We start from the raw sequence: 22,906 nt of genomic DNA, 5'->3' as shown, positions 1-22,906 counted from the left end.
TGATTTTTATTTTTTTTCTCGGAGAGTGTTATTAGTCATCTCTATATAGATGGTGTTTTGAAGTATGCATTTACTTAACTAGTGATAAAATTCGATGTATTCCTGTGTGTGTTACATTGCAGTTTTGGTTTTTGGTTGCACTTCAGTGTTTCTGTTGTTGCGTTGTTTTCCTCTTACGGTTGATATGTTTACCTCAGTTTTAGTTTGTAACTCGGATTTGTTTGCTCTCAATCGATTTATGACTTTCGAACAACGGTATACTACTGTTGCCTTTATTAATCAAATAATGAAACACTCAATTTAATCATATGTATACCCAATGTAAACTCAAATTACAGGAGCTTGTTATGTTTCGTCTCTCAATAATTATCAACCTTATGATTGACGGAGTCCAAGTCAAATACGAAGTTTAATGGGAAAATTCAAAAAGTTATGCCATATACAGCTAGTAAGTCAAAAACTCTAGTGTTTTGAATGATAAAGTGTTTGTTATAAACAGAAACAAAACAAAAATACAGAAATTGACCGTAATAAAATTGAGAATTGAAATGGGGAATGTATCAGAGAGACAACAACCCGACCAAACAGCAGAAAACAGCAGATGGCAACCAATGTGTCTTCAACACAGCGCTAAAATCAAGCACCCGGAGCCCTGGAATCTCTATACAATTGTGTTTGTTAACCATACAAATACCCAACCAAGGCCAGGTGATACAACGTACACACAAACAAAAAAAAAACAAAAAAAAAACAAGTATAATGATATTAACTCCAAAGGAAGATAACATCACCAAAACTAGGAATGAACTAATCTTATGATTGACGACAAAAGAGGTTAACGGGACGAAGAAATCATATATACTAGTGCTTACATATCACGGTTTTCAGTGAAAAATGTCTAGTTGGCATGTATTTTTGGGTATGAAAAACACATGATTGCCAATGTTATAAAGGTATTCAAGGTTGAATGATACAAAATCGATGAATTGAGTACAAAGTATCATAATCATAATGGGATGTCAACGAATAGATAACAACGCTACCTACTGTTTTATCTTATGGTTTGTGTTGGTCACCGTTTTCTATGCTTTGTGTTTTTTCGTCAATTTTTGCCATGACGTTTTGTTTATCAGCGACTTACAATGAGTGTAAAGTGGTATCTTCCGCCTTTCTTCTCAAACGATTTTGTATCTTTTTACTTATGCTATTTTTTTTCTATAACACTTTGACTATATAACAAGTAATAGTTTAAACGAAAGAAATAACAATATTTTTTTGTTCAAATCGAATGGACAATCTAAAGATGTATGCATCAAATCACATGTGTTACTTCCAAATTTATAAAAATAAAAACCATTCACGATGAATTCATGTTGTAATTATAAAGTCCGTTTTATATATCTCTTAAAGGATATTGAGAACAAATGAATAAGAAAAAAATCTTAAACCTAAAACTTTCTTAATATAAAAAAGGTTCGTTGATTGACTTGTGAAAGCAAGAAAATGCAGTCCTAAACGGTAAAAATGAACCACGTTGAGATTTTCATATCCTGTAGGGTTTCATCAAATCTTCGTATGTGTCGGCACGTCGGATTACTTTAACGGTATCGTTATCGACCATAATTTCAGCTGCTCGTGGTCTCATATTGTAAGTCATTGACATACTGCCACAATATGCGCCAGTGTCAAATACTGCCAGTAAACAGTTCACATGTGGTATCGACAACAGTCTATTTTTGCCTAGAAAGTCTCCGCTTTCACAAACTGGGCCAACAATATCAAAAATCTTCTTGGCGCCAACTGCCGGTTCTGCCAATTCGATATGGTGATATGAATTATAAAGACTAGGTCGAATAACCTCGTTCATGGAACCGTTCACGACTAAAAAGCTTTTGTCACCACTTTCTTTACAGCCCAATGTACGACATAATAAAATGGCAGCATTGCCTATTAAGGAACGTCCTGGTTCAATTATTAGGTGCACATCGTCGTCAATATATGGTTTAATGCTTTGTATTAAATCAGCTTGAGTCGGCATTATACCTTTTACTCCAAGGGTCTTTTCCATTTTTTCAACTGTTTGGGGATTATTTTCTTTACAAATGTTTCCTATCAATTCTAAAAATTGCGATGCTGAAATTTTGTTAGATTTGAAATCCGTTAAGATGGATTGAAAATCACTATGCGATGACATTTCGTTAAACACATTCTCAAGTTTATGCTTGTGACTTTCTGCTATGTTCTTCCAAGCTAGGGTTTCTAATTCCTTCTTTCGATACGGGATGCCAAGCCCTCCTCCTATATTAATATACTTCATGGAACGAAACCCCTTTGCTTTTAAATTTCTAAATATTTTTGAAACCTTTTCAGCACTCTCTGCAATAACTGCCACATCATCTATAGTGGATCCAAGATGACTGTGCAGGCCAACAAGCGTCAGCAATTGTTCATTTTGTAGAATGGTAACTACTTCGTTGAACACAGTTTCGTCAACTCCAAATTTTGAACCAATCTTCCCTGTTATCACGTGCTCGTGTACATCAACCTCGATATCAGGATTCACTCTTAATAGAACTCTAGCCGGTATATTTGCTCGTTTGCAAGCGCTAACCGTTTGTTGCAGGTTGAAAACACTGTCAATATTCAATAACACTCTATTTTGAATAGCTAAATCGATTTCCCAGTTTTGTTTTCCATTTCCATTTAACACCAAATCTTCTGTTGGAAATTGTAGTTCTAAAGCTGATTTTAGTTCCAAACCGCTGACTAAAGTAAGAGAACACCCATTTTCCTTGAACATTTGAAGGATTGACGGATTGCCATTTGCCTTCATGGAATAATTTAGTGTCCATGGAAAAGATTGTTTGTTCAGTTCATGTTTATAGTTCCTGATATTCGATATTATCTTTTGCTTACTGAATACATAAACAGGTTCAGAATCCTCATGTGATATTGGAATTATATCTTGAACGCTGACATTTTCTATATGTAGCACGCCATTACGGAAACAAAACTCTTCCTCCATATTTACATTTATGAACGTGATCGCTTAAGTGCCAGTTTGTAAACAATGTATGTGTTTAAATGTCACAATAAATATTTATTTAATTTTATATAGTATTTAAATAAACCCGAGGACCTGTATCATGTATAGTAATTTCCGTAAAAGTGTGTTATCTAAATCGTGATTTATCATTCTTATTTAGTGTCACATTGAATAAAAGTTGTGCTAATTGTTTAATATGTGTGACTTATTGAACAGACATGTTCAGTTCCAGATCTAGTTTAATTATAACTACAAAATGACGTATACATATATGAAACAGAGGCTGTAACCGAGTATAAATAGAATACAGATCTAGCACACGTGACACTTATCTTTGATTAATTTTGTTCAAAATTGTTCAAAAAGAAAATACCACACGATTTTTTTTTTCACAATCCAATAACATATTTTTTTTATTGTAAACAAATGGCCTTTTCTTCGGTATTGCAATGTATCGAATACATAGTATCGAATAGGTGAAAAAACATAGAAATAGTAAATAATAAAAACCCCAATGGAATTCTTAACTTAAAACAAATTGCACTATATAAACGAATAAACAAAGGAAAGGGTATTTATTAACCAGGCATAGATAGACGAAAAACGAATATAAACAGAATTGTCAATCTTAGTCATCACTAGACGTTAAACAAACATTATGAAATCAATCAAGCATATTTTTTCTCTCTCTAATTTCAGTATCTTGTAGTTTTGTATAAGTAGAACTTCGAAAAAGTTAACTTTTATTCTAAATAACTGCAAGTTCCAAAATATCACACAAACTTAGTAGCCTTCACTATTTTTTGTACAAAATGAAAAGCAAGTGTAAGTGGTATTTTCAACATTGCAATACATTATATAAGCGTGAGATTTGGCTAGCCATAAACCCAGCTCAAAACACTATGTTGTCTTAAAAATTTCGTGTACCAAGTCAGAAATATGGCAGTTGCTCTCAAATAATCAGTAGAAATGTATGTTAACGTTTGTGTTTGTAGTAGTTAAGTGTGTGTGTTGCTTCGGTTGTTTGCCTGTTATAGTTGATGTGTCTCCCTCGTTTGTTTTGTGAACCTGATTTGTTTTTGCTTAAACGATGTATTACTATTGAACTGCGGTATACTACTATTGCCTTTATTAATATCTTAACACCAATATGGAAATTTCTTGCCAAGAAAAGCCGATAAAAACATCGCTGAATATCGTATATATCCGTTCAATGGTATGTACGGTTATACTTTCCTATCATAGAAAAGGTTCTTTTGGACTGTTTAAACTTTTTTTTATATTTCTCCTCGTTAGTGACATATCTGTTCTTAACAAACGATTGGTCGAAATTTGATTATGACGTCAAATTTCTTGGTGTCTTCTGAATTTTCTATTAAGACGTCATGAAAAAAGCAACCATGTCTGATGAGTTCACACATGCTGACATGAATTATATCATTGATATGGTCATATTTATAAATTAACTGTTTTAAAAAACTTTTGAATTTTTGAAATACTAAGGGTTTTCTACCTCAGCAATAGATTACCTTAGCTGTACTTGGCAAAACGTTTAGGAATTTTGGTACTCAATGCTCTTTAACTTTGTACATTATTTAGCCTTGTTAACTTTTTTTGGAATCGAGCATCACTGATGATTATTTTGTAGACGAAACGTGCGTCTCGTGTAACTACAAAAAATAATTCTGGTATCTATGAGGAGTCCATTATACACAACACAACTGTCTACAAATCTTTGAAAAGGAAGGATAAAATCATTAGAGAAACAGATTCCACTATTATTAAGCGTGTATTATCATAGTTTTTCACTCTCAACAGTTAAATTTTCTGATGTTAAAAGCTCGGCAAGCCTCGAGCTTGATATATTAAAATGTTACTGTCACGAGTGAAGAAATATCATAACACACTTGCTGCAGTGGTGGAATTTATATATGTCAAATTATTTCTAATCTGTTATCAAACAGAGAGTCCTTTAATAAATATAATTTATAGAGAAACTATGGTCATTATCTCAAGCAGAATGACCTTATATGGATTTGACTATTAGTTAAAGGTCTTTTTTGGTCATTAAACTCTTTAACTGATTTGATTTGAATATATTCTCTGGCTTTGAAATGTTCGGCCTTGAGCTTACCTGATGAAGGAAAAGCCAGACGCATTCAATTCATGACGTGCTATTTTTAGTTTTGAAAAAATTATCAGTTTTATAAAACAAATTTTATACAGATCAATAATGTGTTTTTTGCTGATTGATAAATGATATGAAATTACCGTATGATTCAACGTTTTTTGATATATATAGTGTACTAGTTTATTAGTAATGGATCTTATTTTTTTTGTTATTTAACATATTAAAAAATTGTCAAAACGTAGTTATGAAAATTATTGAAACACAAATTTGATTGTTTACAGAAACTTACGGATATTTGCTACTTTTTTTTGTTTTGTTGTCAGATATACTGAACCCTCTAGTTCATACATGTAGTGTCAATATTAATTTTGCCCTATTTATCTTACTTTTCCTTCCTTATATAATAGCATACCGTTATAAGATAGATATAGGAAGATCTGGTATGAGTTCCAATGAGACAACCCTCTGTCCATTTAATAATATATATATATATAAGTAAACCACGGTATGGCCTTCAACACGGAACCTTGGCTCACACCAAACAGCAAGCTATCAAGGGCCCCAAAAAATACTAGTTTAAAACCATTCAAACGGGAAAATCTACGGTCTAATCTATATAAAAACGAGAAACAAGAAACACTTATGAACCACATACGCAGAAGACAGCCACTGAACATAAGAGCATATTTAAAAAATCTTATGTCTGTTTTAATGGTTGTTGAAAGATGTAAAATGTATGCAAAATCTAGATAGAATCATTTTCCGTTGAACTCTCAATTGATTATATATTGAAAACAAGGACACAAACCTTATATTTTTCTGCTTCACAAGTTCCGTAATGTTCACGTTATCAATTCATAACAGTCGTTTAAAAAGCTTGTCATTTGGAAACGAAGGAGCAAACATCCTTAAATTAAAATGAAAAGGTTGGTGTGATAACACGGAACAAACAAGAATGTGTCCAAAGTACACAGATGTCCCATCCGCACTATCATTTTCCATGTTCAGTGGACCGTGAAAATATGATAAAATCTCTAATTTGGCATTAATATCATAGAGAACATGTTTACTAAGTTTCATGTTGATTGGACTTCGATCAAAAACTTTAACCTGAAGCGGGACAGAAGGACGGACGAACGAAAGAATGGACGGACGGACGAACGTACGGACACACAGACCAGAAAACATAATGCTCATAAATGGGGCATAAAAAACAATACTACTTGGGTAGGACCCAAAGCCTCAGCGTCGGTATTAATGAATATTTATAAACGAATTATGTCAGACTTTGTTCTTTTTGGTTGTTGGTAGTTTTATCGTCTCTTTCGTATCTTCCAACCTTGTTTTGATAGCAGATCAGCAAATTGAAAGAAGTTTAAACCTTAGATACTATGTATAGAGAGTCTAATAACAATTATTGATTGAGCAGAATAAAGGCAACAGTAGTATACCGATGTTCAAAAGTCATAAATGGATTGAGAGAAAAAAAAATCCGGGTTATAAACTTAAACAGAGGAAAACACATCAGCTATAAGTAAGAGTAGTCTCGATTACCCAGACGCTTGAATTTTACAAATCAAACTATATTAATAATGTGTCTGGGTAATCGAGACTACTATGAGAGAAACACTGAAATGAAACGGACGTCTCAATTTTTTTTCAATCTTAGAATTGGGAATTTGTCATATTCAATTAAAAATGAAATTATAACTTATTCCGTTTAGTGGTTCAATCTCTATATCAGATGATTTATTTTGGTCAATCAAGGCATTCTATTTCAATTTTTTTTCTAATTAATAAATTTACTTTATTCAATATATGAGAATAAACAAACATAAAAACTCATCAGAAATACAATATCAATTAATAAGAATTGATGGGAAAATATCAGGTGTTTTATACAATGTAAAAACGATAATTATTACTAAATTTTAATTGACTGTATAAGTACTTATCAGAGGTAGTGTTGGTTCAATTAGACATGGACCTCCAACTTGTTCTGTGTTGCATGTTTGTTACGACTGTTGGTAGTGGTAGGTATATACAATTTCTAATGTGTTTTTATGTGTGTGTGTGCGTGTTTGGGACTCATTATTTTAGTTTAGACAATGGTGATTTGAAAAAAGGTATATATATATTAACCTTTCTTTTATTGTTTCGTTTATAAGAATCTTTAAAGAATAGTTAAGCGTAAAACAAAACAAAAATATGTAAAATGCTTACATAGTTACCTTCATATTATTTTTATTCATGTTATTGTATTTGATCCTGGTACCTTTGATAACTATTGACATTATTATACAGATAACCAATATAAGTGTGTTCTTCATAAAAAGTTTATCCCGCGAATCTCGGTGAAAATAAGCTAACTTCAAATTAAAAATTATATGTAATTATATGCTTTCAATTATTATCTATGTTGTTTTTATTTTCATTATTTTTTGTGTGTGTTCACAGTAGTGTTTCACTGTAATACTGTTTGGTCTGATTCTGAATGATATTCACTTCCGATATAATGGACATTCATCGAACAACTTTTTTCAAACATAGGTAGTTAACTATTTATTAACCCGTTTTTATTCCAGCTTTTGTTTACTGTATTTTATTTTAAAATCTTGTAATAAAATATAACGATATTTGCTGTAATCTGCGTCTTAAAATAGTTCAACTTCACGATGTTTGTAACATTAGAAAAAAGTCTTCCTATTTTCAAACCCCAAAGGGCGCCAAACCTAGATAAAGTGAACATTTATATAACTAATTTTACCAAAATTCTGAAATCAAAGTTTAACACTATAAAAATTAAAACAGTAACAAAGACAATCCCTAACTCTGTACAACTGACGAGGATATGACTAAAACTTACTTGTAAGAACACTTAGTTTAAAAGCTTCAAAATTTGTGTGTTCTTACATATTAAAAGCCTAGGTCACAATTCATTTACGACGTTAAAATTAAAGGTTTTTAGCCATACAAAAGCATTGCAAAAATATCGAACTCCTAGGTTAATTAAACAGTGCAAATTCATAAAAACGGACAAAATCACTCTATCAAACAACAGATCGAGTGAAAATCACTGTTTTATATTCATGACTTGGTACAGGCATTGTTGAAGGACGTACATTGACCTATGATGGTTTACTTTTATAAGTTGTTATTTGGATGGAGAGTTGTCTAATTGGCACTCATACCACATCTTCCTATACCTATTCTCTGATCAAATGGTTGCCTAAACCCGGATTTATAGCTAGCTTAAATCTTCCACTTATTACACAATGCTGACTTCTGTATTGATTTTGTTTTATATTTCTACCTATAATGCCTGTTTTTGTTTTGCTCACCAATTGTTGTTAATATAATGGAATTCTGCGACTGTGACTGTCATACTAGTGAAAGGTTGAGCAATCTATAAAACCAGGTTTATTTCACTATTCTCTACTCAAGGAAATCTGAGTACCAATTCAAAAATATGATAGATGTTCGTTTTTTTTTTAATTTTATTTTTTATATGGCAGTTTGTTGATACTCCCATAATCAGCTGCCCATAATAATCATAAAATTTGGTTAACGAATTTGCAAGTGTTTATTTAAGGACCAAACTATTCTGCTTTTACCAACATAAATGAAAATTGAATCTCTTTAAAACTTATCAACATTTATAAATAGAATTTTAACGTAAATGAATTGGACTATTTTTTTTTTGTCCGAAAACAAATCAACTACAGAGTTTTGATTCAAAGGAAAAATAACAATAAATACTGAACGCCGAGGAAAATTCAAAACTGAATGTCCTGAAACAAATGGCAAAATCAAAAGCTCAACCACACCAGACAAATGGTTAACAACTGTCATATTCCTGACTTAGTACAGATATTTTCTTATGTAGAAAATGGTGAATTTAACCTGGTATAATAGCTGGCTAAACCTCTCAATATTCAATTGTTCTTTCGCTAAATTTCAATAAAACTATCCAACAGATTTGAAAATGAACTTATGAAAGATACCAGGATTGAAATTTTATATCTGCGCCAGACGCACGTGTCGTCTACAAAAGAAGAGTAAAATGTTAAAAAGGCCAAATAAAGTACGAAGTTGAAACTGTTCGTTCAGTGCAAATGTATTCTAATAATTTAATTTTGGATGTAACGCGTCTTCTGATTGGCTGACGTTATTTTGTTATGAGCCCATAGACATAATTTAGTCATGTGACCGTGACGTCATCAACGTTTTTTCATGGTTTTCTACGGTTTAAAATGGAATTTAGAATTAAATTATAAGAAATGACTAATATTTTTTCTGTCTATTAGAAATAATATAAAAATGTGCTGCCAAAGGGACATTTATGGCTTCTACACAAAAATCTTGTTGATTGTGTAGAACGTCAAAGGTCCATTGTAACGTCACAATACCCAGGGGGCACTGACAACGTTTGAAGACGACGCCAAAAGGACGAATTTGGCGGGAATGAAGCAAACTGAATAAAATGCATTATAAGTATACTTAAAACGGGTGTCAAAAAATAATATAGGATTATAAGCTTGTTAGTAAAACTAATTATCTAGTTCTTGATTTTCCTGAAAAATGTTGCATACTTTCGAAAAATTTGTTAAACTTTTTGTCATAAATCTTTCAATCAAATTATCTCATATAATAATCGCATTCCGAATAATTAGACATAATATAATAAGTCCTAAAACAAAAGTAAAATTTCATTTCGCGGCGAAATATAAATATTCACAATGACCGTTTTATTTTTAAAAGAGAACTTGCTAATTTCTTTAGAGCTCAAGTGCCGCGATTGAATTCCCAGTTTTGGTGGGTTTTTTTTTTAAAGTACACACATCTTATATTTTCAATACATTCTTAACCCGTTTCATCACCCATTTCTAATCTAAAAATATTTATTTTCATTTGAAATGGGCCGGGATGTTAAATTAGTAGGTGACACAATGAATTCTATTCATATCCTATATATATCATCGATATCCTTCCCAAGTGGCAACTTCAATTGTCAGCCATTCATTTCAGATCTTTTACTTTGTAGGACCCACTAGCAATATTGATGCATTGTACATTAAATTTCAGGGGTCCTTAATATTGCATGAAATACTTGACACTGAAGGTCGAGAAGATAACAATTTATCAATTAACATATTTTAAAGATATTTCTTATATGTCACTTAGAGTGTGTACATACATTTGTACAAAATGAAAATTAATTATTATTGATTCATGTTCACTTGTAGACAATACAAATTAATTTTAGAGAATTTCTTCCCCTGTTTTTCTTGGAATTTTTTTCCTGTATTCTCTGAAATTTTGAGCAATATGTAATCAACAAAATAATGATAAACATGAAAAAAAAAAAAAAAAAAAAATAAGCAAAATGAATATGGAAAAAAAATCCTCGCTCACCGAAGCAAACTTAAAATGAAATTATTAGTCCGACACGTTTGATACTTTACAACAAAATCTAGTTCATAGAATCAGCTGCTCGGAGTTTCCCTTTATTTTTATTTGTACACGCATTGTTTATTTTTTAATTGAGTGCCGTTGTTTTGTTTATATAATTATTTGAAAGTTTTTTTGCGGTACTTATCAATTATAACTAGGTTTACGAGGCTAATCAGAAAACAAGGATAACTATGTTTTAGTATTTTGAGGTGGTTAAGAATCATGTAAGCATTTCACTTGACAAAGATAAAACAAAAATCGCCTATACGGCTCGTAGCCTCGTAGCAATTGTTATATTATTTTCACTTTTTTAAAGACAAGAAAGATAAAAAAGATTACTATATTTCAAGGTTAAAAGTTGTATTTTTAAATGATGCTGTATAAAAATCATAGTTTATAACAATCTCAGAGAAATAACCTTCATAAAATTACATTTACATCGCTTTTCAAAATTACGGCCACAATGACGCGGGAAAAATTAGGAACGGCGGGAAGGCGCTGTTCTACAGAGAGGAGGTTGATTCCACCTATCAGAAAGTGAAGCCTTTGCTCAATGGGCTTCTGTTTCAACCATGCAACTGGCAGGGGCGTATCTAGATATTCAGTGTGCACCAAATTTTTTATGTTATTTCTTCATAGACAGAAAATATATTACAGTCATTCCTTAAATAGATAAAAATATATAAGACACTCTGAAAAAATAAAACCCATATAAAATATATTTATCTTAAAACAGATACTAATACCGCTGATTTTTTAAACCACTGTCAAATAACGCTGTTTTCTTGTTACGCTTGATATAAGATGGTAAATTAAGTGTGTGTCGCTTTTTAGAGTGTCATGTAACCTGGTCGATCGGAAAAGGTCATTTTAACAGATTTAAAAAAACAGTGTTGGGATATTGCACCATATAACGAGAAGGAGTACTGCACACTAACTACTGTCTATTTCTTCAATTAAGTAGCACTACAAATAGTTCCTTTTAATTATACATGAATTTATCAGCCGAAAAAAGAATAAGCATATTTCTCGCGGCTAAATTTATTGCGCTACCGAACATAAACATCGTATCATTAGAATTAAAGCCTCTACTTGATTAATTTTTTATGCAAGTACAACCTGATATCAAAGCAATTTTTCTCGACTTGTTATCATATAAGCAACTAGACTGGTGCCACATGTGGAACAGGATATGCTTACCCTTCCAGTTTCGGACTCAGTTACGAATACCTTAAATGAAATGAAGGAAATATATGCATAGCAAAAGACGCCTACTCTGCCAACGCACCTGGCCTTGCTCTATTTGAAGAGCATGCGATTCCCCCAGTTTTTGTTTGATAAATATATTTTTGTATTGGACGTATAAAAATACGGTTGCCGCAACTTAAAAATAATTTTATTCGCACAAAAACCTACTGCATGTGTTAATTGTTATATTCTTATTTTTGTCGTGAAATGGTTTTTTTCTGATGTTGCCTTTGAATGTCTGTTTATTTTGGATGATTGATTTGCCTGTACCAATTCAGGAATTGGACAGTTGTTATACATTCGTTTAATGTGTTTGAGATTTTGATTTTGCTATTTGCCGACGGACTTTCCATTTAGGATTTTCCTCGGATTTCGGTATTTGTGTTATTTTACTTTTTTCTTTTGATTAATGGCGCTGAAAATCAATAATTCGTTCGTATTCTAAGACAGCAAGTCCTTTGCCCATGAGGTGAGGATTAATAAATAAATTCGGACAACCATTTAATACTATGGGAAGAAAGAGGGGCGAGATCATTTTGGAAATAATTATTCTGACCTGCATTGTAAGAAAAGTCTTGCCCAAATCGGGATGAAAATGAATAGTTTGCCCAACATAATTTTACAAAAGTAGAAAAAAAAAATGCAAAAGGAGAGATATGACATTAAAAAATAAAATTCTGGTTCTCCCCCCTCTCGGGAAATCAAAATGGCATTACCTTATGCGACTGGGGTATTGCACTATATAATTCGTAATCATCACCTTAATAATTGTTATTGTTTATATTCTAGATGCTAGTTGGTACACAAATCACATTTCACCATCATCTGATTTTGAGCAGAAAATCACAACAGAACAACAAAATACCGAAACACAAATCGACGACCAAGTCCCTTTTTTAAAAATTAAATCAACAAGGAAAATGAATAGTGCAAATGAATTGGAGAAAGAAAATAGAATGTTGTTGTATGAAACGGTTAAAACAACTTTAAAAGCAAATCACAAAGAAACAGAAATATTCCGTAGTTTAAATTCAGAATTAGGTCAATCTGATACTTCACCTGAAACAAAATTATTTTCAGACGGACCTGACGATGAAATAAGATCAACTGTTTTAGACAGGACATTTGTTTCATCCTTTTTAATATCCAGGGGGCATTTCAGTTCCCCGACAGAAGAAAAAATAGAGGACGAAGTGAGGATTGACGTTGGTCAATTCAAAGAAAGAGAAACATACACAAAATTATTTTCAAACGGACCTGAAGATGAAATGACATCAACCGTTTCTGACAAAACAGATGTTTCATCATTTTTAATATCCAGGGGGCGTTTCAGTACCCCGACAGATGAGAAGTTGGAGGATAAAGTGAGAATTGACCTTGATCAATTCAAAGAAAGAGAAAAATACACAAAATCTCCTGAGTCAGAGGAACAGTTGTGTGAACGGCTACCCTGTTCTAGTAATCGATGTTCATGTGATCACTTTTGCCTTCTGTTTGGTGATTGTTGTCAAATTATATATAAAGAATTCTTTCATGCTTACATTGATCAAGATATTGCTGAAATATCACTTAATACAACTGATGCCTTTCAAAGTTTAGGATATGACAATTCCAAAATGAAAGAAGCTAAAATGTTTGCTGAATATGGAAACTGTCACAATGTTGCAATTGGATGGCCCGAATATATGGTTGTAGACCATTGTCCGCAGGATTTTGATAACTATTTCATACTGAAAAAATGTTTAGATTCTGGAGACCTCTGGGATATACCAGTATTTATTATTTTTTCACGAGACAGTCAGATAACGTTTCGTAACTTATTTTGCGCATATTGCCATGGTTACACGATCACCGATGTATCTTTCTGGAAAGCCTCTCTTCATTGTCCAGAAGGTACAAATGTTACACAGTTAGAGAAAGAGGAATGTTATGTTAAAAAATGCCCACCTTTAAGTGGGCCAAAACCTCACACCTGTTCTCCCGAACAGTATGTCACATGCAAAGATAACAAATCGCAAAGACCTGTTGCCGATGCCGATGTTTTATGCTCTGCTTACGTCGAGCCAGTAAACGTTTATGGTACAACATACAAAAACCAACATTGTTTTGTCTGCTATGACGTCAGTATGACAGACATCATCTTTGACTGTGATTACAAGGGGTTCCACCCACTTGATCAAAGACCAAATTATCCAGGACTGGATATCTTTTTTGCATATGATAAAAGTGGTTTAGCGTCGGAACAATTGGGAAATCTTTTTAAAATCAATTGCGCTGAAGGTGAAATCTTTGACTTCATCTCCATGTCATGTCAGCAAATTGTCTGTCCTAAGGGATACGAACTAACAAAATCCAAGTGTTTGTCAAAAACTTCTGTACTTACAGCAAATAATATTCCGGTAAGTTCGACCTATCGATTGGGAATCGTGGTTAACACGTCTATTGTTCCAGACAATGAAGTATCAGCTGTTTTTGAAATATTTTTGCAACTTGCTGAAAATGCTATTGAGAAAATAAAGCAGTTAGTTCCAAACATAGAAGTACAAAAAATTATGACTAAATTTGAAGATAAAATTTACATTCGGTTTAGTTTAAGAAGTTCAGTTAGTTTTTATAACATCACAGAAGATCTTAAAAAACTCGAAGTTGAAAGTAGTTCATACATAAAAGTTTCATTGGAAAATTTTGACAATGACACAACCTTAGTTGGATGTCAGAATTCTACTTTAGTCCAACTTTCAAATATAGATGTAGATTTTGACGAAACACACAACCGCGTTATAGGAATACTTCCAAATAAGGAAGCAATTGATTTATTTTACACTTGGTTTTCGATATCTCTATTTGACAATGAGGTAGAATTTTTAGCATACTGTGGGAAGATTAATGAACATTTGGCATGTTCTCGATATCTTAAATATACATCTAATACATTTGAAATTTCAAATGACACTATAACCATATTTGGGCGAAAGACCGAAACTGACAACTATTTCATTCAAAATGAAACTCTATTTCTGTGTGCAGAGAACACATCTACACCAATCACGTGTTCAACGTTAATTACATATAACAGTGATGAATTTGTTTATTCAAATGGTACCCTAGTAGTTCCAGGACACAAAACAGTTGAATCAACACAATTCTTTATTCGAAACAATACGTTGTACGTTTGTCAGAAAGATATTGGCTCTTCTATTAATAATTTGATTAACACAATTACAGATGCCTGTTTGATTGTATCCCTTATATCTCTTGTGATAATGATCACGTGCCACATGTCTATTAAGGGCTTAAGAAATTTACATGGTAAGAATATTGTCAACTTTTCAGTGTGTTTATTTTTGGCTCAAGGGATTTTCCTTGTTTGTAGGTATGTCAATGTGCCACACAAAATTCTTCCCTTTGTTTCACTTTGTGAACATTTTCTCTGGTTATGCGTCTTTAGTTGGACTGTTGTTATTTCGACTGATATCGCCAAACGAATGATTAACATGTCGGGAAACATAAGTCAGGACAAAAAAGCTGAAGTAAAGCGACACAATAGATACCGTTTATTTGCTTTTGCTCTTCCATTTGTTATTGTAGTTGTATGTGGGGTTTTAGACTACCAGATGAATTATATAGGGTACGGAAAAGATGGAGGTTCATGCTGGATATCTAAACCGGAAGGAAAATTGTTCTTTTATATCATCCCGGTAAGTGTGGCTCTCGCTTATAGTCTTGTTTGCTTCTTGCTAATATCAATCCAAATAGAATTAGCAAGGAGATCATCGTCTATAGCTACAGTTAATAACAAGAACAGGATAACGTGTGGGGTTTACTTCAAGTTGTGTTCTATTCTAGGCCTATCATGGATAATTGGTATTATTTCATCAAATGTGGACGCTATTGCTTTATCGTACGTAAATGGTATTATAAATGGACTTCAGGGTTTCTTCTTGACGGTGGCATCTCTATGTAACAGACGCGTGCTGCATATGATCCGTAATAATGGTAAACAATATGCAAAAAGATCAGAATCTCGGACTACGATAACAAATGACACGACAATGTAAGTTATGGGAGGGTTTGGTGACTACACATATTTAACCCCGCCATGCATATGTGTCTTTCCTAAGTCAGGAGCCTGTTATTCAGTGATTTCCATTTGTTGTTGTACATCATATCTGCTTTTCGTTTATTGTTTTGTACATAAACAGGCAGTAAGTTTTCTCGTTTGATTTGTGAAACATTTGTCATTTCGAGGTCTTTTATAGCTATCTTTGCGGTCTGAGATTTGCTTATTAAAGGTCACATGCGGTGACATTAAGTTGCTAACCTCTACGTCAGAATTGTTGTCTTATTGGCAATCATATCACATCTTCCTTAGGAAGGTGTGGTATGATTTCCAATGAGAAAACTCTCCACTACAGACCGAACAGCCTTAAACAATGAACAGAGCCAATACCACACAGTCATCTATAAAAAGCCCCGAAATCACAATAATATATTTTGTTTTCAATTTCATAATTTCATAGTTACAATGTATCAGAGTATAAGATAGTATATTAGTATTGTAAGGTGGTTGCCACATTAAATAAATGTATATCCAACATGTTCTCTTATTTTTGTATTTTTTTAATTTTTTTTATGATTTTGTTTGTCAATAGATAAGACAATAAACTAACTCAACCAAAACACGTGTCTTTGTTTATGCCATTCGCTTGTGGATGCCATTTTTATGACTTGTCTTAAGTACATTGGTCACTGTTATAGTAAACCACAAACCTTATATTGCGTTAATGACTCATAACATTATATATATAGCAACAACCGTAAACTATGTTTTATTTTATTTTTATGACAACTACATGAAATTCGATCCCGAAAGTCGCTGGTAAGATAAATATTCGTTCACGGTTTGTTTGTGAACTATTAATGCGATATGTTCGGTCTCTCGTTTCGTATTGAATTTACTTTGATCAATAATCTCTATTGCAAAATTACACCCATAAGGGTCAAGCAATAAAAACTAACAGAGCTACTTATAGATAATCGTTGATCATCTCAACTAGATTGATTTTCTCGCTTAAGCCGGGACAGCGAAAGCGAAAAAAACAATCGAGTTGAGATGACCAATGATAATCAGTTTATCGCTATTTTACCTATGACGACGTTGTCAATTTCATGTCAATTTCATTAGCAACGCCACGTGCCTCCTTAGTTTCTAGCGATAATTTTCCATTTCAAGCGAGTACAAAAAAAGATCAAGGGTAAAATGCACAAAATAGCGATAAAATTATATACAATACAGTGCAATACAATACAAAATAACATATTTTCGGTGTTGACATGAATATCAGTTATATGGTCACTTTTATAAATTCAATATTTGAAAAGTATGAAAAAGTATGAATTATTCAAAATACTAAGAATATTCTTATCACATGCAAAGATTACCTTAGCCGTATTTGGCACAACTTTTTTGGGTCCTCAATGCTCTTCAACTTTTTACTTGTTTGGCTTTCTAATTATTTTGATCTGAGCGTCACTGATGAGTCTTATGTAGACCAAACGCGCATCTGGTGTATCAAATTATAGACCTTTGATAACTTGTTATGGTTTAATTTACAAATTTATGTAAAAAACACAATCATAAACTTGTCTGACATGGGTTTAATTTACTGACACCGTAAATATCGCAATAGATCAATATAGCTCACCGTGTAACTGGTTATACAGCTTGATGAAAAAGTAGACTGTTGGATCTGGATTGATGCAGCTGGATCTGAAAACAAACTTAGAGTCAGGAATAAAATACATCACTAAGTTTACAAGTCACTCATCTCGAAAAATTGTCATTTTCATAAATTTCCTGCTTACAAAACTTTCTACAACAGTTAAAATGATCAGATTACGCCTTTGGGACGGATACTGGTAACTTTAAAAGCGACGGAGTACCACAACTTGGAGACTTAAAACAACACATATATTTTTTTTAAAGTTCTTCTTTACTGTTTTGTACCTGATTATTCTCTTACATAATTTGTTTTGGCTCAAATCTCTCAATTCATTATTTTTTGTTTATTTTACTCTATTCTGTAAAACCCATCCACACCCAAATTATAGTGGTCGTTAAACATTTCTATCATTAATCTGAGACTAGTGCTATTCAACTCTGTGCAGTTAGTCTCAGCATTAATGTATAATTAAAAACATTATTCGATACATGGGATCAAATAAAAACTCATACGAAGTGTATTAAGTGCTGTAATTAAAAATACCATGTTTCATTTATAATCTAATTAATATGATAACTCATGACTTCAATATTCACTGGTATATATAATAATGGTGATAATGACGATAGATGCCTGTTAACCGTCTACAGGCAAATTAAATGCATTTTGAGGACGAGTACATGTAACTGGATCCCTGTTGTGTTCACTCGCCATTCGCCACAACTCGGCCGATTTTGTACCTCATCTAAAGAGAGTAGTGGAGTCAACCGAGGATTGCCGATTGCACTTATCGCTGATGGAATGGCGTGGCAGTTTAGAGTACATGTTAATGTGATATGAATATGATTCATGTTGTGTACTAGATCGACACGTAGAAAAGCAAAATCAGAAATCTATATTTTTATAAGAGAGGACTATTGCGATTATTTTGCACCAGTGGTGAGCATCTGAAAATCAAGTAACTTTTACATGTCAGCTTTTTCTTGGAGATTCACTAGATTTTACAAATATGTGATTCATTTACGACTGTGTTTTTTTTTATCACATCTTCAATATATACTTTTACTTGATTCAGGTGTCTTAGATGCCTAGCATGCATGATAGGTTTAAGTCTTCGTCAATCTAATCTAATCTAAATTTCTCGCCCTTATGACACATTATGAAGTTTGAAATATTGGCCCATTCCACCGGATCATACCCACCACTCATTACATATGTCCCTCCTCTCCCCCCCCCCAAAAAAAAAACGAAAAAAAGAGATTTTACTCTTGCTTTTCGTCGCCTTTATTTTTCTTTTTTCTCAGTGTCTCAATCATGTTTTTGAATAAACGCAAGACCAAATTTACTATACATCAATTTCGCATTATAAAACAAACAATACCTTCTACCAATCTACTTAATTGATAATTTTTATACATGCTTATTTGTACATACTTGGCCAGATTCATCATTTTTGACATTGAAGGTCATATACTGTGTAACAGGTCAGGGGGGTATGGTTATACAACATTTTACTGGTCAAGGATGGCGAATGGGTCATTTAAACCATCAGTAAACATTTCTAAAGATGTTTGTGAGAGAAATCCTTCAGAAAATGGAACAACGCTATAAAAAAATCTCATCTTCAATAAATATAATTCATAAATACTTGCACCTGATCAATTGGTTTATCAGATGATCTAGTCAACAACCTCATTATAAAATTAATCTAAATTACTCTTCCCCTTTTTTTCATATATAACAAAGCTTGAAATAGTAACTTACTATAGCGGCTAATATCTACCACCCATTCAACAGATACTGACCCGACCAAATCAGGAAAGGATTTTCTCTTGCGATTCGTCGTTCCTACGAAGAAAAAACTGCAATTCAGCTGTCCAAGACTGCATTGAAAAATGCAACCCTTTTTTATCATATTGTGTCAGTTTTGTTTTTAAATTTACGAAATATAGTATAAATCAATTTAGCATTATTTAAAAAACATATATCATTATCAATAATTGATTTTAGTGGCTTCCTTTCAATTGTTTTGGTACTAGTGATTGTTTACATGTTTATTTATATCTGCCAGCGGAGCGGCAATATTCTTGACATTTAATGTTAGGGTTATATACAGGTCAGTATATTCTTGGTCATAGTATTACACAACCTTTAACTGGTCAAGTGTGACGAATGGGTCATTTAAACCACCAGTAAATATTATATTCGGAGGTTTGTGAGAGAAATACTTCGGAAAATGGAACAGAGCAATGAAAAACAAAGCTATGCATTTACGGTTGATGCTTCCGAAGTTCCGTATCAAGCTATACCTTATCTGCTAAGAGACAATGTCAAAATATGTCCAGATCGTGAGGCTATTGTTTTCCTTACAACAACAGGGAAAAGAAGTTGCGTTAAATATCAAGAACTTTACGATAGTGCAATATATTTTGCTAAAGGACTTTTAGAGACGGGAATCAAAAGGAACGATGTAGTCGCCATTTCAAACAAAAACTGCGTGGAATGGGCTATCAGTTCATTGGGCGTACAAATGGCAGGCGCAATACCGCTACATTTCTTTTTTAAGCGTTTAGACGGATCAGATTTACTGGAAACACTGCATGGAATACAAAGATGTACAACATTACTTATTGAACCGGGTCATTTGGATAAGAATGTTGACATATGCAAAAATTTGGCGTGTAGCTTTCAACCGGAAGTAAGCAGCTCTATATCAAGTAAGTTATTGGTTGATTTATACCAGGTATTGTTACTGCAACCCTCTGACAACGGGACACGATGCTCTACTGTTGCCGACCTCATAGAAAATGGCAAAGTTTCAAATATTGCGCTTCCTTTAATATCACCTGATGATATTGCTGCAATATTTCTCACCTCTGGTAGTACTGGAATCCCGAAGGCAGTTCCGCACACTCATTTATCGCTGATTCGAAGTTTGTATGATTTTGGAAACTACATGGATCTAGAACCAGGAACTAGATATTACAATGATCGACCTTTTAGCTGGCTTGGTGGCTACCCTGGTGTATACATGGTTCACCAGTCCACGCGAGTTACTGCAAGTGATATCATGGCATTAAAAAGCATTGACGAAATAAACTGTTTTACCACAAAAGCGCTTGAAGCAGAAAAGTGTACCGTGGCTTTACTGATAACACCGTGTTTACATGATATGATGCATAACAAGTTACCACCGTGTAAACAATGGCCAATGAAAGTGATTGCAACTGGAGGATTGCCAGTAGAATCATCTTGTACCAAGGCAGCAGGAGTTATGGCTGACAAGGTTGTTGTGGTGTATGGACTTACCGAGGTTGGATTTGCCTCCACTTTGTCGGTTTCAAATCCAAATGAATTTGAAGATCACTCAATCGGGTATCCGGCACCAGGGGTTGAACTGAAAATAGTAGACGATGACGGGAACATTGTGACAAAGGGCACTTCCGGTGAAATATACTTCCGCAGTAGAGATCGTTTTCAAGGTTACTTGAATAATAAGGAAAAAAGTGTTTTATGTTCAGATAAGGCTGGATGGTATAAGACTGATGATATTGGAATTATGAGAGAAAATGGCAGCTTTGTTGTCACAGGGCGCAAATCAGATATGATGATTATTGGTGGCCTTCTTGTGTCCCCACTTTATGTCGAAAATATTATTAAGAAACACCCTATGGTCGTTGATGCTTACATTTATCCTGTACATAATGATAAAATGTTTCAATGCGCGTATGCTGCGATTGTGGTTGAACCGGAAGGAGCACTCAGTGAAGAAGATTTAAGGAATTATATTGTGCAACAACAAGCGGGAAACCGAGATTCATTTCTTGCAAAACGTTACATTCCAGAACATTTTATCTTCTACAAAGAACTGCCGCACACACATAATGGAAAATTAGATAGAAAAGCTACGGCTTTGATGATTAAATCAACAAAAGGCATCACATCAACATGACATATATACCTCAGAGTTTATTTAGTCAAAATACATTTAATCAGTTGTATCATAGATGGTTGTATATCATTCGTCTCAACTCGGCCGACTCCGTACCCTCATCTAAAATAGAAAGAGAGTCCCGGATTATACCGAGGATTTCCGAATGACATTGAATCAGTTGTATGTACCAGATGTAATCGAAGCCATTAAATATTACTTTCTTCTTTATGTGCTTTAATTCTTAGCTCACCCGCTCATCATTTAGATTCGTCAAAAGAAATTTACAAACATAGCCGTGTTTACCCAAGCCATTTAATGTTTAGATCGCCCGGTCATCTATTAGATTCGTCAAAAGAAATTTACATATATAGCCGTGTTTACCCAAGCATTAACTATAAAAAAAACCTGTGAACCTTTAAAATTTTTGAGCGTGTATTACAAGTGCTGGCAAAATAGATTAGAAATATATTTTGTGTATCTAAAAATTAAGACTAAGTCTTACTCAACTTACAAAGGTCATTTTTTATATTCGTCAAAAGAAAGTAAGTAGACCATAGGGTCAAATGAATAAAAGTGTCATTTATTCTTAAAAATTTTGCCATTAAATATGCTGATAATGTCATTTCCTTGACAAAGGATGAATGTTTAGGAGAAAGATTTGATCGAAATTTAATTGCTACTGTATTAAACAGTTAAAATACTCTTTTTGAAAGTCTTTCATTCATCGATATAACTATTTCTGTAACGGGAGCCAAATAGAGTTGTCTTTCCTATACAAAGGATTGTATAGGATTGTATACAAAGGATTGTATAGGAAAGGATTGCAAACAAATATTGGAGTTATATCAGAGCTAGGGAGATTTCCTTTATATATAAACATAGTAATTCAAATGTTTATGTATTGGCACCGTCTTGAAAACTCGCCCACTGATCTCTTAAGTGATGCTTATATTGAAAGCTCCTCTGATAAAGCTGAGGCTAATCAATCGTGGTATGCAAACATAAAGTTTTTTAGTGAAAAACTTGGTTTAACTTTAGCGCTTTGTAAAAAACTCAGTAAAAATAAATTCAAAATTTTCCTTAGAAAATGTATCAAAACTGATTTTTTAACATATTGGAGCCATCAAAAAGACTTAATAAAAAAAGATCATCACAGTAAATTGAGCAACTACTTTAAATTTAAACATAATTTCACTTTTGAAGATTACTTTAATATTAAGAACAGAGATAAGAGAGTTATACTAACTAGATTTAGAATAAGCAATCATTGTCTCCGCATAGAGAGAGGCCGTTACGAACGAAAAATTGATGAACATGGAAAAAATATTACACTGCCAAGATCAGAGAGAACATGCCAGTTTTGTTCAATG

General features: G+C 33.0%; 2 protein-coding genes across 2 annotated transcripts; one reads left to right on the top strand and one right to left on the bottom strand.

Annotated features, from left to right (window-relative positions):
• Positions 1–1,326: 1,326 nt before the first annotated feature.
• LOC143047400 (diaminopimelate decarboxylase-like) lies at positions 1,327–3,086 on the bottom strand. Its single transcript, XM_076220427.1, has one exon. The coding sequence runs from the start codon at positions 3,023–3,025 to the stop codon at positions 1,544–1,546; it is 1,482 nt and encodes a 493-aa protein (XP_076076542.1). The 5' UTR covers positions 3,026–3,086; the 3' UTR covers positions 1,327–1,543.
• Positions 3,087–19,775: 16,689 nt separating this feature from the next.
• LOC143047397 (3-[(3aS,4S,7aS)-7a-methyl-1,5-dioxo-octahydro-1H-inden-4-yl]propanoyl:CoA ligase-like) lies at positions 19,776–21,762 on the top strand. The gene has a single exon (XM_076220423.1). The coding sequence runs from the start codon at positions 19,839–19,841 to the stop codon at positions 21,552–21,554; it is 1,716 nt and encodes a 571-aa protein (XP_076076538.1). The 5' UTR covers positions 19,776–19,838; the 3' UTR covers positions 21,555–21,762.
• Positions 21,763–22,906: the final 1,144 nt, after the last annotated feature.

The sequence above is a fragment of the Mytilus galloprovincialis genome, chromosome 10 (genome assembly GCF_965363235.1).
Source record: "Mytilus galloprovincialis chromosome 10, xbMytGall1.hap1.1, whole genome shotgun sequence".
In the NCBI taxonomy this organism is placed as follows: Eukaryota; Metazoa; Mollusca; class Bivalvia; order Mytilida; family Mytilidae; genus Mytilus; species Mytilus galloprovincialis.
This window is presented reverse-complemented; position numbering and strand designations above follow the sequence as displayed.

Coding starts and splice junctions, on each gene's coding strand:
- LOC143047400 (XM_076220427.1), bottom strand. CDS start 3,025: ATGGAGGAAGAGTTTTGTTTCCGTAATGGCGTGCTACATATAGAAAAT.
- LOC143047397 (XM_076220423.1), top strand. CDS start 19,839: ATGGAACAGAGCAATGAAAAACAAAGCTATGCATTTACGGTTGATGCT.